The 13,442-nt window shown below is 38.4% G+C and overlaps 4 protein-coding genes across 6 annotated transcripts; 1 reads left to right on the forward strand and 3 right to left on the reverse strand.

Moving 5' to 3' along the window:
- Window positions 1-317: 317 nt before the first annotated feature.
- adipoqa (adiponectin, C1Q and collagen domain containing, a) lies at window positions 318-3,150 on the forward strand. 3 transcript variants are annotated; one of them, XM_043225778.1, is made up of 3 exons: window positions 322-497; window positions 606-800; window positions 1,492-3,150. In XM_043225778.1, the coding sequence occupies exons 2-3, from the start codon at window positions 704-706 to the stop codon at window positions 2,040-2,042; spliced, it is 648 nt and encodes a 215-aa protein (XP_043081713.1). In that variant the 5' UTR covers window positions 322-497; window positions 606-703; the 3' UTR covers window positions 2,043-3,150. The 3 variants fall into 3 exon arrangements, with proteins under 3 accessions (XP_043081711.1, XP_043081713.1, XP_043081712.1); XM_043225777.1 differs by having other exon boundaries at window positions 627-800; XM_043225776.1 differs by having other exon boundaries at window positions 318-800.
- Window positions 3,151-3,684: 534 nt separating this feature from the next.
- and1 (actinodin1) lies at window positions 3,685-6,947 on the reverse strand. Its single transcript, XM_043227077.1, has 4 exons — window positions 6,884-6,947; window positions 6,025-6,069; window positions 5,763-5,902; window positions 3,685-5,154 (listed from the first exon to the last, which is right to left on the reverse strand). The coding sequence occupies exons 1-4, from the start codon at window positions 6,945-6,947 to the stop codon at window positions 3,685-3,687; spliced, it is 1,719 nt and encodes a 572-aa protein (XP_043083012.1).
- Window positions 6,948-9,136: 2,189 nt separating this feature from the next.
- On the reverse strand, window positions 9,137-11,352 carry cops9 (COP9 signalosome subunit 9). Its single transcript, XM_043225675.1, has 3 exons — window positions 11,160-11,352; window positions 10,692-10,764; window positions 9,137-9,301 (listed from the first exon to the last, which is right to left on the reverse strand). The coding sequence occupies exons 1-3, from the start codon at window positions 11,220-11,222 to the stop codon at window positions 9,264-9,266; spliced, it is 174 nt and encodes a 57-aa protein (XP_043081610.1). The 5' UTR covers window positions 11,223-11,352; the 3' UTR covers window positions 9,137-9,263.
- Window positions 11,353-11,915: 563 nt separating this feature from the next.
- On the reverse strand, window positions 11,916-13,420 carry otos (otospiralin). Its single transcript, XM_043225674.1, has 4 exons — window positions 13,288-13,420; window positions 13,077-13,143; window positions 12,653-12,676; window positions 11,916-12,369 (listed from the first exon to the last, which is right to left on the reverse strand). Exons 2-4 carry the CDS (start codon window positions 13,138-13,140, stop codon window positions 12,182-12,184), a joined length of 276 nt encoding a protein of 91 aa, XP_043081609.1. The 5' UTR covers window positions 13,141-13,143; window positions 13,288-13,420; the 3' UTR covers window positions 11,916-12,181.
- Between the last annotated feature and the right edge of the window lie 22 nt (window positions 13,421-13,442).

Raw genomic sequence — 13,442 nt, forward strand, 5'->3', positions numbered from 1 at the left:
GTTTTTTATCACCAAATTTTTTTTATCCATAATTTTATTTTATTAATATATTTAAATCTCTCAGTTTGCCTTTGAGGCACAAATTATATCAGCCACAAGGTGGCGCCCAGTGATTATAATGTGCAAGTTACTCTTGCTCTTATGTCTGTCTGTATTGGTAAATTGTATGAATAGATCACAAACAAAATGGGTCTTGGTAGGTTACTAGGCAGAAATTTGCTTATACCTTCCTTAGATAAGCAGACACCCCTAACAATATTCAGAAAGATTCTAAATCCGATATTAGCGCTTCAAACCAATTATTTTACAAAACTCTCACACTGTCTTATCTCAGTGTGACCGGTTGTTTAATACGAACAGCTGCTTTGAATGTCCAGTCAGATATTTTTAGGAGTGACAAGCACAGAAAAAAAGCTAGCACACAAGAACTCGAAAGGACAACAGCTCAGGCTTTCACTCCACACAAGACACTGTAATGACAAACTGTTGCTGACCAGGTAGGACAAAACCAGCTTGTTCAGTCCTGAAATTTAAGTTTGGTTTTTTTTTTTCACTTTTCACAAAGTTTGATTACATGGCTCTTATAATGAAGCCTGCATGGATAGCTGTGTTTTGTGTGGTAATAGCAGCCAGACTGAGTGTCTCTCAAGAGGTGGACACAGAGCTGGCTGAGCAGGACGACAGGGAACCTTGTGCACGCTGGATGAGGGGTGTTTCTGGCACTCCAGGGTTCAATGGCATCCCCGGCCGGGACGGACGTGAAGGTCGTGAGGGGGAAAAAGGAGATAATGGAGATTCAGGTGATTAATTTACAGACTGTTAATAGTGTTAAAGGCGTAGTTCACCCAAAAATAAAACTTCTATCAGTAATTACTCATCCTCATCTTGATATTTGTAATGAAATCTGAAAAAGGCAGAAAGGGAGTAGGGAGGGACATAATCCATCTCATAGTCCATGTGACATCAGTCCTTTAACCATTAAGTTATGAAGCTTAATAAGATCGTTATTTTTACCTTTCTGGGCCTTGAACATGTCAGTTGCATTGATAATGCAGGGTAGAAAGCGGTCGGATTTCAACTATAATATTTTAACTTGTTTTCTGAAGAAGGTCTTATGGGTTTGAAACAAGGGTGAGTAATTAATAACAAAAATTAAATTTTTGGTCGAACTATTCCTTCAAGTGCCCACAAAAAATATTTGCACACATAAACCTTACTTTAATGTTAATATTTAAATTAATATTAGTATGATATATTTTTGAAATCGAGTAAAAACAATAAACATGTAAAAGTGGCTGTCAAATAAATAAAGTGTTAATACAATATTTCTGTTTTGGGTCTGTGTAGCTTTCTGTGATCATAAAACATGCAGATCAATTTGACCTGCAAATACTGTAATTTTCCACAACATCTTGGAGTGACAGCAAATTTCATGCATGTTCATGACCCTAAATGAGAAGACTATCTAATAATTAAAATATCTTTGTCAAGGCCCCAAAGGACCGAATGGAGAGACAGGTGAACCAGGGGACGAGGGAACTGCTGGAAAAAGAGGATTTCCTGGCAACCCTGGTCTGAAAGGGCAAAGTGGAGAGGCTTTCTTCCCACAGCGCTCTGCTTTTAGCATGGGACTCACAGGTAAAACCAGCTCGGCCAGTCGAGCTCCCATCCGGTTCACTAAAACCTTCTACAATGATCAGCACCACTACGATGACATCTCTGGAAAGTTTCGCTGTGCCATCCCTGGGATATACTACTTTACATATCATCTTACCATCAATGGTAAGGAGACCAAGGTAGCTATGTTTAAAAACGGCCGGACTGTGGCCTTTACTCTTGATCAGTTCCACAATGGAAATCTGGATCAGGCCTCTGGAGGGGTAATTTTAAATCTGTCTGCAGGAGATGAGGTTTGGCTACAGTTATATGATGACGTATTTGATGCAGAGATTTATGCAGATACCAACAACGACTCCACCTTCACTGGCTTTCTTTTGGCTCCTAAAATCTTAAGTAATCCAACTGACAACCGCAGACGCTGACACTGTCTTTGTGGATGTTATTTGTAACCACGTTCACTTAATCTCACCAAACAATCAGTCAGTTTAATGCAGCATGAAGAGATTATTTGCTGTGTGTCTGTGTTTGATACTGTCATAAGCCCTGTCATTTTTAGATTAATAGGCCAGATACGTTCACAGGGAGTCTGGCTGCCCACCCTCTAAACATGTCACATCTAGCCAACTGGCTTCCTGTCAGTGCAGTTGGTGTGCAGTTTAGCATACTTCATCCTTGCTGAGGTTTTAATCAATGTTCATGGTAAGATACCACCATACGCGCTATGCTATGACCTTATGGTTTTATTTCGATTTGTGATTTTAAATTTTGCAGCAGCTTTTTAAGCGTATACAAAAGTACTTAATGAACCAAAATAGCATGACAGCTGATGAGTATTTATATTTATTACTGGATTTTAAAAGTATTCTCAGGCTAGTTAAGGTAACTGTGTCACATCTTGGACAGTTAGTGTGATTTCACAGAGTACAAGATGCTCCTTGGAACAACATTCCAGTCAACCAATCAGATTTGAGGGATAATTTTTAGGCTTATGATCAGTGTTAGGTGCCTCTACACCCTTGTAAATCAGCTATCATTTTTTTAATTTTGGGTAGGGTTAGGTTTAGGGGTAGGGATTGGGAAAAGTTTATATTTTTGGACAGTAATGTTGATCCAAGATGGCATCTTACTTGGCAAAATCACAGTGACACATCTTGGACTGTGTCGCTTAGATCAGTTTTAATATTTCTCTAAACAGTTAACTAAAGAAAAAACAAAACAGCAAATGATGCCACATAAATATGGATATTTATGCTAATTTGGTTCAACTGTATTGTATTATCAGTGACTGTTTGTGTGTTAGTAAGTTAAAAGTGAGATAATTAATCTGTTTGTTGCATTGCTCTGTGAATGATAATAGTAGGATGGTATAATAATTCACTTGTCTGTGATAGTCCAATAAAATTTGAGCAACAACAGTTTCTACCAGCTGTTGTTTTAACTAATATCATTTGATTGTAATTAATAGAAAAGCTGTTTGTTAAATTATCTAGTTTGTCTGTAATGCATTTGCAAATAAAGAGAACGCAAGAACTTTAAAGCTTTTATTTGAAACATTCAAAGAAAAACATCTTACAAATATGCAAACAAATCACAAAGCATCAATTTGTCAAATTAAAAAAGATTAAAATAGCAAGGGTCGCAAAAATTCATTAAATATTAACTTGAAGGGAAATTGGTGGGCAAATGTACAAAGAAAAAGCCAGATGGGAGAGGTTATAGTTTATTCAAGTACACTATTCACCTTTTACATACTTTGCTTTGTGTAATTTTTCCCTCCACAATGATACGAACAGTTATTTCAAGTGCTCCTCTAGTAGAGATGCTGCAACACACAATCTGATTACATGGGCTTAAAGAATCAGCAAGAGATCATAAGAATCAATTTTTTTCCTATACAAGTGCTGACAAACTCCAGAGCTAGGAAATTTCAGCAGCTCTCGAAAATATTAAGCAAAAGTGAAATCCTGTGAAAATGCTTGTGCACCTTTTCTACAAGCAATATTTATCTACAAAAACTCTGTTCTTTCCTGATCTACTATTCTTAACACACATTGTCACAGGTATTTATTTCTTTCTGTAGTCTCCGTTGTAGGCACGGTGGTCATCCTGGCCGGGATACCGTCCGCCGTATCCTCTCAGAACATCCTGAAAGCTAGTTGCTCCAGGTTCCTGAGGGCCGTATCCGGCATATGGATCCTCTTGTCCGCTCATGTAGGGCTCATATTGCTGCTGATTGTAGCCTGGTGCTTCAGGGTAGGAGTCTTCTCTATGCTGAGGGGCCTCCTCACGGTGGGATTCCTCCTGGGCTGGCTCCTCTTGAGGTGATGGACTGGCGGGTTCGGCCACCTCAGGTTGGTAGCGGCGCAAGCGACAATTTCTGTCGTACTCCGGGTCGCAGTCAGGGTCAGGTTCGATCACTCCATTCCTGGATCCATCTGCATTCAGGTGAGGCTCATAGGCCTCGCTTGGGTAGGATGGCTGTCTGTGCACAGCAGGACGGGGCTCATTTTGGGAGCCCAGCGGGAAGCACTCTTCATCATACCCGATGAAACAATCATATCCCTCCTTGGTCTTCCCTCTGGGTCCCAAAGGATGTTGAGGTTCTTCTGGTTGGTGCCTTGGGGGTTGGAAATGTGTAGGCAGGTGTCTTCTCAGGTCAGCCCCAGCAGATGCATCTCTGTGCATGGCATAAGGGTCACGACGAGGGCTTGGAGGTGCCCGCATGGCACCGGCTTCAGAGGCAGGCTCGTCCTTCAGATCTTCAGGAGCCAAGCTGCCAAACCTTGTGGCTGTCAGAGGGTTGCAGTTATCATCATAGAGTGGGTTGCAGGGTCTCTCCAAGCCAGAAGATGGGGCTTCAAGGTTTTGCGAGGATGCTAGAGCAGCAGCATAAGCACAGTATGGGTCAACTCGAGGGTCACAATGAGGATAACGCAGGTACAGACTGGATGGTGCCTTCTGGACCAGATGGGGGATGCAGTGAGGATCGGTCTTAGGGTCACAGCCAAGATGGGCGTAGGATGGGGCTAGGGAAGCAGCGGGTTTGTATCCATAAGCAGCACGGAGGTGGTACTGAAGACACTCAACATCCTCTGCATCACAGATACGCAACAGCTCGGCCCTCTGATCGGCTGACAAGAAGGGTTGTACCAACGGAGAGTAGTAGTAGTAACCAGAACGTGGATCCTTCACCACAGGCGTGTGGATGTAGGCTGGGGCTTTGACTGGGGCTGGTGCAGGGGCTTTGACGGCGGCTGGGGCTGGAGCCATGTATGGATAATAAGAGTATCCCTTCGGGTACAAGCAGTATGGGTCTCTGTAAGGGTCACAAGACTTGACTGGGGCAGGCACTGGTGCCTCAGCTTTGGGTTTGGGTCTGTTTGTGTATGAGGCCACACAGTTTGGGTCATCAGACTCAGCACAGGATTTGTAGATGTCGCTTAGGTGCTGCAGGTACACCTTGTAGGAACGACGTGCATCAGCCCGATTCTTGTTCTGCAGGTATGCAAGATAGACGCGATCCAGCTCTGCTACCTGTGACAATGATTGATTTTGAATCAGTATGTGAATTACACAATCAATGCAAAACATAAATAACCTTAATCATCCCAAGATGGCAATTATTTCCCTGGTGTTTTTTGCATCATTAACTGCATAGTTCACCCAAAAATGGTTACTCATAATGATAATTAAAACATTAATTGCTCATCCTCATGTCGTTCCAAACCTGTAAGACTTTCATTTATCTTTGGAACACAATATTTGTGAGAACTCCTTAACGCTGCATAGACAGCAATGCAACTTCCAGTTCGAGGCCCAGAAAGGTAGTCATCAAGGACATTGTTAAAATAGTTAATGTGACATCAGTAGTTTAACCTTAAAATTTTGAAGCAGAGAGACGCTGACACTGTGTCAGTCTTCTGACGCATGTGGTTGAACCACTGATGCCACTATTTTAACAATTTCCTTTATGGTCGTTGCATTGCTGTCTTTTAAGGGTCAGAAAGTTCTTATGGGTTTGGAACGACATGAGGGTAAGTACTTAATGACAGAATTTTCCATTTTTGGGTGAACTATCCCTTTAAGATTGACCTGCAGGTGTGCCATGTTGTCCTGCTTAGTTTATAATATGTTGTACTCACTCCTTCTTGGTTCCCATTGTCAGTGAAGTATTTGTACCAGCTCCAGAAGTCAGAGTGCTGCTTGTACCAACTGATGTTCCTCCTGTTGCGGATTAGTTTCTTTGGAACTGCTTCAACGCCTGCCTTTTCATCACTTCCATCTGGCAGAAACATTATGTATTATGTCACTGTGCATATCTAATATTCAGGTTATATGGTAGTTATACAACAGATACATGAATTGGGAAGAAGCACACAGAACAGTAGAATAAGGCATACTTACCATCTCTTTTTAAATGCTGGGTCACAGGGCCAGCCAACAGAAACTCTGTTGGAGAAGAAGAGTAGAGAGGGGGAAAAATTAGGGGGTCTAAGTCTCAACCAGATGTTGCATTTTTCAAAGACAGAGTAGAAAATGCTTACAGACAGTAAAGGCCCAATGAGCTGAGGGCAGCAGGGTGCAGTTTTACAAGTTTTGGGGGGAAGGGAAGGTGGTAATATACAGGGTATTGTAGGAAATTAATCTTCAAACAGCACACATCAGCACTTTGATGCCTGGCAGCAGGGGGCTGCAATAACCAAGCTCGTCTACAAACAAAAGCTATAAAATCTACAAAGTAAAGGAGCCTCTTTAACTACAGGTGAACCTAATTATCCTAGCAGCAAAAAAAAAAACGTATGAACTGACACTTTTTCCATCTTATCTCTCTGAAAGTGATGTTCATCTTAGCTGGAATGGTGACGAGTAGATCATGTATGTCTTTACCGTCAGAAGGCTGAACAAGAGATCTCAGTGTCTTGTATGAGGGAGGTAAAGGAAATGTTGCTCTTTCAGAGTATCAGCAGGTTTATCTTTTATGAGCTTGTAAACTGCTGCCACATCTGGACACCTGGTGCACTTAAGTTTTGCTGACAACCGTTAATCATTTTACCAGTTGCGGAGCAAAAAATTAAGACCTGGCACTCAGAAACGTGATACCCCCTTGCTTGATACAGGGCTTTTGGGGAAATTTTACTCTGAAGATACAAAGCCATTGAGTCAAGCAGCGTCTAAATGATATGATGTTTAAACGTAGAACTACTAAAAATAAAGATTAAATAACATTCTCAAACAAAATAAAATTATATTTTAAAAGTCTCACCTGGTAATACTAATGTTGCCAGCAGCAACACATGGAAGATGGAAGATCCTCTCAAATGAGCCATTTTTATCCTCCCTGACTCCTTTGGATAAACAAAATTATTGATAGCATTTATATGCAGCATGTATATTCAAATGTATATTCTAACACGGTGAACCTCTTTAAGATGATAACAGTAGCAAATGAGAATAGCTATGAGAGAGATTGTCCTATTGCTCCTTTATATATGATTATCTAAGTTTAGCCATATTAAAACTAGTATTTGACAATTTAAGAATAGAAGAAACTTCACTGTGTACGTTTGATTACCTGCAAATTATTGGTTTTTACATTCTACAAATACCTGTATCCAAAGAAACATGCCATTTCTTGTCAGTGTCCGTATTTGCTTGTGCAGCTTTCAACTTTTTCAAACAAAAAGTTTGAATATTTTCTTATAATACGTAACAATTAAAATGATCTTACTATTGTTTAACTGTGCAAAAAAGTTCAAATGCTCAACATTTGGGGCACATCTGCAAATAAACTATAAAGTAAAAGTAACTGTAAGGGTTTTTGAAATGTAGAAATATGAATTTGCTTTATAGCCATACAAATGAAACATGTTTGAGATTTGTCTTACCTGTGTTAGGATGTGATAATGTGAACCAGCTGAGGAGAGTCCTCGAAGTTCAGCTCTACAGCTGACCGACTGGAAGAGGAAGGTGAGCCAAACCCCTCGTGTACTAGACTCAACACACCTCTGTACACTGACTGGGCCACCGTTGAGAAGCTGGCCGCAATTTAAACCCAACCTTGATAATTAAAAACAAAAAGGTGCATCCCATAGGGCCAAGTGCATGCTGCTTCCAGCCCTATGATTGGCCTTCTCTGGTCCAGTGAGTTAACCAATCAGATGTTGCGATTACAGACACGGAAACAGGAGGCGAGAAAAGAACATCAACTGTTTCGTGTTTAGAAGGTAAAGAAAAAATGCTGAAGGACAAAAAAAAAAACAGGACGTGAAAATTGCAACTTTTGCAGTTGTTTTAGAACAAATCCGTGAAATAATATCACTCACACTTAGTGAATGCAATAAAATTTACCTCTCGCGTGTATTTAATAAACTTAATAAGTATTGTAACTTTCAGTTACTAAGTGTTTTTAAAGCAGTCCATATATATATATAACTATCCATATAACTTTTTTTAAGCTGGTTTTTGGATTTGTTTTTAAAGGAATTGTTTGCCCAAAATTCATAGGCCATTCAAAATGTAGATAAATTTGTTTCATATTCAGATTGAAAGAATTTTAGCAATGCATCACTTGGTCTCCAATTGATCCTCTGCAGTGAATGGCTACCACCAGAACAGTCCAAACAGCTAATAAAAGCATCACAATATTCCAAAAGCTGAATGTTTTGATGTGTGGGGACAACCGAGGATGAACTTTTTCACTGGAGGGGGTTATTATGGATAATAGACACAAACTCATCTGCATCCTGGATGGCCTGAGAGTGAATGCATGTTGCAAACGTAGTTATTTTTTTGGAAAACTTAAGGTTTCTTTAGGTTGAACGTGCAAGTCTTAAAGTCCATATAGTAATACAACTTCAGGGTTACCATCAACAGCTGTAAATGTACTATGTGTGTCTTTACATCGGAGGAGGACGTGCCCATAAAAGTTCCATCCAGACCCTGTAAATCCAAGAGACGGTGCTCGTAAGCTTCCAATAACAGAATAACAGAGATTAAAGAAATCTAGTGGCTACTGTGTCACTGAGTAAATGCTGTGAACTCTCAACTGAAGCAAACAGGGCGAAACCCGTTGGGGGAATTATATCACACACACATCTGCCAAGCACCAGCTCAATCCATCATCTCACAATTAACTGTGCAGAATGGCATTGCAAGTGATCGTTCACAATTAAAACCCTGTTTGTGAAGCAGCAGTACAGATTAGGAATTAATGTATGCCTTTTTCAATTATCTGATGTGAATGATAACAGATTAGGATGTCTGTTCAGATATATCTGGAAGGAAAAAATATTTTTATGTCAAATTCAGAGCGTAAAACATCTGTGCTTTATGTTAAAAGTGTATTGCACGTGTAATTACGCGCCCTTACAGGTGTTCAGGAATGTGCAAAAACCTACAATCAGGGCTGGAAACAGATTTCAGCCTAGGGAAAAAACGTTTATAATAATTCCAACTTTTGACTCGGAATGTCTGGGGTTCTTAAAATGTGGAAACATCTGGAAAAAGGAAGGCTTCGTATCGCACAAAAGTTTATTATTCAACCGAGCGTTAACAATGTACAATCGTTCCCAAAGTAAAGAAAGAAAAAACACTTAAAATGTACAACATTTTACACAATGGAGAAATCCTATTTTTCCTCTTCATCACTGGATATCATCATCATCAAACAGATCTTCAAAATCTGTGGAGAAAAAAAAAAAGCTTAAAAAAAAATCTACACAAAACCAGAAAATATACACACAGTATTTCTGATATGGCAAAATAAAGGAGAATATCTAGAATGGCTTTTTTTAAATAATTATTTACACAAATAGCTCCTCTAAAACATGCTGTTCTCAGTAAAATGAGTGCATGAGTTCTTATCGGGGTCTCTGGGTTATTTTCCGTAAACCTTTCAAAAGGGCCCCCTGATAAAAACGCCCCTGAATGACACGTGTTCAGCTACTTCAAGAGCTGCAGATGGATACAGAGCCTCTAAAGAGCGAGGACCTGCTGCGCTGGAGCCAATGAAGCCCTATAAAGTGCTTTACATGGGCTCAGCTTCATACCTCCTTTACTCTTTAACTGCCTGTTTTTAGGTCATCCTGTGCCAAGCTCAAACTACCTTTACTATCGCTATGTAGAGGAGGCGGAAAAGTGTAAAGAAAATTGTAGAGTCTGCATGTTAAAGCACTTAGCAATATTCTGTTGCCAAGCAAAAAAAAATAAGAACAGCAACTTAATGGAAAAAATGGTTTTAAAAACAATTTTGCATAGAAATATATATATATTTGCATAGAAATAATAATATATAGACTGAATATAAGACTCAAAAGTTTGTCTCTGACGCTCTTACGCTCACCAAGGCTTTGTTTATTCAATCAATATTTTGATTACTGTAAAATAATAACTTTTTATTTGAATACATTTCAAAATGTAATAATCTACTGATTCTAAACTGATTTTTTAGTTTTTCTGCATCATTACTCCAGTCTTCAGTGTCACACGATCCTCTTGAAATCATTCTTAAATGATTTGCTCAAAACGTTTCTTCTTATCATCATTGTTGAAAACACTTGTGCTGCTTCATTTTTGGGGGGAAATCAATACCTTTATTAAGCAAGAATGCATTCAAATGGTCAAAAGTGACAGTAAAGACATTTACAATGAAAAAAATCTTAAAAGGCATGTGACCCGTTTCCACAAACATATGAAGCGGATATCAACTTCTGAACAATTCTACAGTTTTCAACATTGATAGGATCATGTGACACTGAAGACTGGAGTAACGATGCTGAAAATTCAGCTCTACTATAAGAAATAAATCACATTTTTAAATACATTAATACAAATATAATAAACATTACAGACATTTTTTGAGCCATTTATATATATATATATATATATATATATATATATATATATATATATATATATATATATATATATATATATATGGCTATAAATATATTATTTATTTATTTTTTTCTCATTACAATTATTTTCAATTGAAAAAATCTAATAATGACAAACCCCTGTAAAGGTCAAGGAAAGAAACTGATCGATGTACTGTGCAACATCAAGTAACTCACCGTTGAAAAAGTCTGAATGTACTGCCTTCTCGTTGGCTGCCAGATCCATCAGCAGTCCAGTGCTGCCCCCTGCCTGTAATCACGCAGCACTACAGCATTAACACAGCACCAAAAAAACCCGTCTCAACAGCCCTGAACAAGACATTTACTCTTTCGATTTTATCCGAAAAAAGGTAAACTGTTGTAGAACATAATACGTCATAAATATGTACTAAACACTTAATGAATAAATACTAACAGGATGATATGTGCATTTGGGGAAAATGTGCTTTTGTACTGTGAAGTGAGGTAAACATCTAGCGTTACAGTGGAAAGTTAAGATACGGTGCGGTTTATACAGATTTACTTCAAATTATAAATAAATCTGTTCGTTTACAAACATATGATATATTTAAGTGTACGCATACTTAAACTTAGCTTTCAAATGGCTAATCACAGACCATCGTACAGAAACGTGTAAACACCGACCTCATCCAGGTCCACATACGGACCGGCTCCCTCGGGAAACATTTCATCAACTGCTGGCTTCATAACTTTAGCGAGGCTACTTAAATGTCAGCGGTAAACAAATCTTAAAATTATGTATTTTTTCAGCTCCCTGTCACATTCACCAAAACAAACACTTTCAGCGCTTCCCTCTGTTTCCGGTGCAGTTTTGATTCGCGACGTCCGATTCGTGAACGAATTGTTCTTTTGCGTCGACTCTTTTTAAATGAACCTGTTACCACGACCAGATTTAAAAGATGTGCTTTCTGAATTTATTTGGGCCATAAGACTTTCTGTAAGACTGTATATTTTGCTAAATTAAACAATACATGTATGTTTTGTATTTTTATATTTATTTCATATTTATACAAGCAATTTATATCAATAGATAAATATAGATAGATATATTATTACATTAATACATGAGCTGAATAATGGCTGTAATTACACATGAACACAACTCTAATTAATTACCTAAACATATTGATAGTAATAATAAAACGGTTTAAACATGGGTGTATTTTGATGTTCAAAGCATGAAATATAAGCCTCTATGAACCGATTCATTACGACGATCTGTTCGAAGGAATCGATTCTACCGTATTAGGCTTCACGTCCACTAGTGGTGTTACGTCAAAATGTAACCGGGTGGAAACCTGGTCCCACTGGCTCGGTTGGAGAACTGGTCCTCCGGTATATTGCAGTGAAGAAATTAACATAATTACTGTGCATCAGTATGACACTTTATTGTTTTATTTCTTATATTTCCTATATTTGCAATTGCACCAGTCGTATAATACATCACAATCATGCACTCTGAAGCTGTTAATTCATACTACAATGAAACATTGACTATAATTCCTATATGCTTTTTACTAGTAGTAATACATTTAAAGATACGGCACAACACATTATTATAGAGCTATAAATGGTGTTTAGTTATATTTAGTAAATTATCATTCGTTACTTTCTAATAACACAAAAGATGAACTAATAACATCCATTTAGTGTTCATGTTGCTCTGCCACTTCATATCCCAGCGTGTCTCCTAGATGCTGATGAGCGAAGAACGTTCTGGCCATTTCATTGATCTGGTCGTACGCCCCAATGTTGCGGAAGTATTCCACATAGTTCCAGAAATCTGAAGTGGAATAAGACCAGTAGGGCACAGCTGGGGGCCGTTCATAGGGCACTACATTTGAGAGAGAAAAATAGAGCTTGTGTATTCTTGCTGAGTTTATGCATTCCAGAATTCCTGATGCAGAAGTTCGGTCTAAATGTGCCTCTTTGTGTCCTCAGGCAAACATAACAATGAATAGTTAACACGGTGAATACAATTAGAGAACCAGCAGCATAAGTACAATTATTTGTTCAAATAAAAGCCTCATTTTGCATTTGGGATTTTGAAATACTAGGTTACTATTAATATACACTGGCTAAAGGTGTGTGAACGAAATGGTAAATAGTCTGTTTACCCCCTTCAGGAATGAATCTGGCACCTGTGGAAGGAGAGAGTAGAGGAAGAGTGAATAAAATCTGAAATCCTCCCTCACAAAGAGCTGATTCATGCAAGAGCACCAAGGATCTCCCAAAGGGATTCAAGAAATGTGGGAGTTTCCTCCACAAATATTTTTTTTTAACTATGTGCACACGTGTCCTGATGAACACGGTTCAAGTCTTTAATGTTTATATTAAACATGCGGTATTTCACTGTTTTTCTGTTATGAAATGCACCAGTTTGTTTATCTAACAAACAATGACTTCTACTGTCCAATACTACAGAAATATTTAATATAAAATACAGCATTTTTAATATGCTAAAAACCTTTTTAAAGTAAATATCTAAAGTGCCCCAAAAGATGATAATAATTAGTAATAGGAGTAATATGCACTGCTTACCGCTGAGATTATTAGCAAGAAAACATAGCAAGAACACCCCCAAAATAATACTCCACTTCATCATTTGCTGGAATTCAAAACAAAGGTATTCAAAGGTAAATATGAGCAAGCTTTAACAATCAAGTAAATTATTTGCTATATTGCATGCAGCTCACATAATTTAGTTAAAAAGTTGCATATATTGTTAAATGTTTTGGAAAATAAACATTACCTTGTTTGCAGCAGTGATTATGCAAGTGATCCGTTCGTTTCTAAGAGCTAAAAAGATGTTGTGTGTCACAAGTTCTGCACAGGCTGAAATCCAGTTTCAGGAATTTTTTGTCCCCTCCCAAACTAGGTCTACATCATTGAAACCCACCTCTGGGT

Source organism: Puntigrus tetrazona, chromosome 24 (genome assembly GCF_018831695.1).
Source record: "Puntigrus tetrazona isolate hp1 chromosome 24, ASM1883169v1, whole genome shotgun sequence".
NCBI classification, from domain to species: domain Eukaryota; kingdom Metazoa; phylum Chordata; class Actinopteri; order Cypriniformes; family Cyprinidae; genus Puntigrus; species Puntigrus tetrazona.

What these genes read in the sequence shown, in the direction of transcription:
- adipoqa (XM_043225776.1), top strand. Translation starts at nt 575, where the DNA reads ATGGCTCTTATAATGAAGCCTGCATGGATAGCTGTGTTTTGTGTGGTA. An exon ending in AGGAGATAATGGAGATTCAG is followed by an intron (nt 801 to 1,491) that starts GTGATTAATTTA and finishes ATCTTTGTCAAG; the next exon opens with GCCCCAAAGGACCGAATGGA.
- and1 (XM_043227077.1), bottom strand. Translation starts at nt 6,947, where the DNA reads ATGGCTCATTTGAGAGGATCTTCCATCTTCCATGTGTTGCTGCTGGCA. An exon ending in GGCAACATTAGTATTACCAG is followed by an intron (nt 6,070 to 6,883) that starts GTGAGACTTTTA and finishes CTTCTCCAACAG; the next exon opens with AGTTTCTGTTGGCTGGCCCT. An exon ending in CCAGCATTTAAAAAGAGATG is followed by an intron (nt 5,903 to 6,024) that starts GTAAGTATGCCT and finishes TGTTTCTGCCAG; the next exon opens with ATGGAAGTGATGAAAAGGCA.
- cops9 (XM_043225675.1), bottom strand. Translation starts at nt 11,222, where the DNA reads ATGAAGCCAGCAGTTGATGAAATGTTTCCCGAGGGAGCCGGTCCGTAT. An exon ending in CGTATGTGGACCTGGATGAG is followed by an intron (nt 10,765 to 11,159) that starts GTCGGTGTTTAC and finishes GCGTGATTACAG; the next exon opens with GCAGGGGGCAGCACTGGACT. An exon ending in ACATTCAGACTTTTTCAACG is followed by an intron (nt 9,302 to 10,691) that starts GTGAGTTACTTG and finishes TTTTCTCCACAG; the next exon opens with ATTTTGAAGATCTGTTTGAT.
- otos (XM_043225674.1), bottom strand. Translation starts at nt 13,140, where the DNA reads ATGATGAAGTGGAGTATTATTTTGGGGGTGTTCTTGCTATGTTTTCTT. An exon ending in TCTTGCTAATAATCTCAGCG is followed by an intron (nt 12,677 to 13,076) that starts GTAAGCAGTGCA and finishes CTCCTTCCACAG; the next exon opens with GTGCCAGATTCATTCCTGAA. An exon ending in CAGATTCATTCCTGAAGGGG is followed by an intron (nt 12,370 to 12,652) that starts GTAAACAGACTA and finishes TCTCAAATGTAG; the next exon opens with TGCCCTATGAACGGCCCCCA.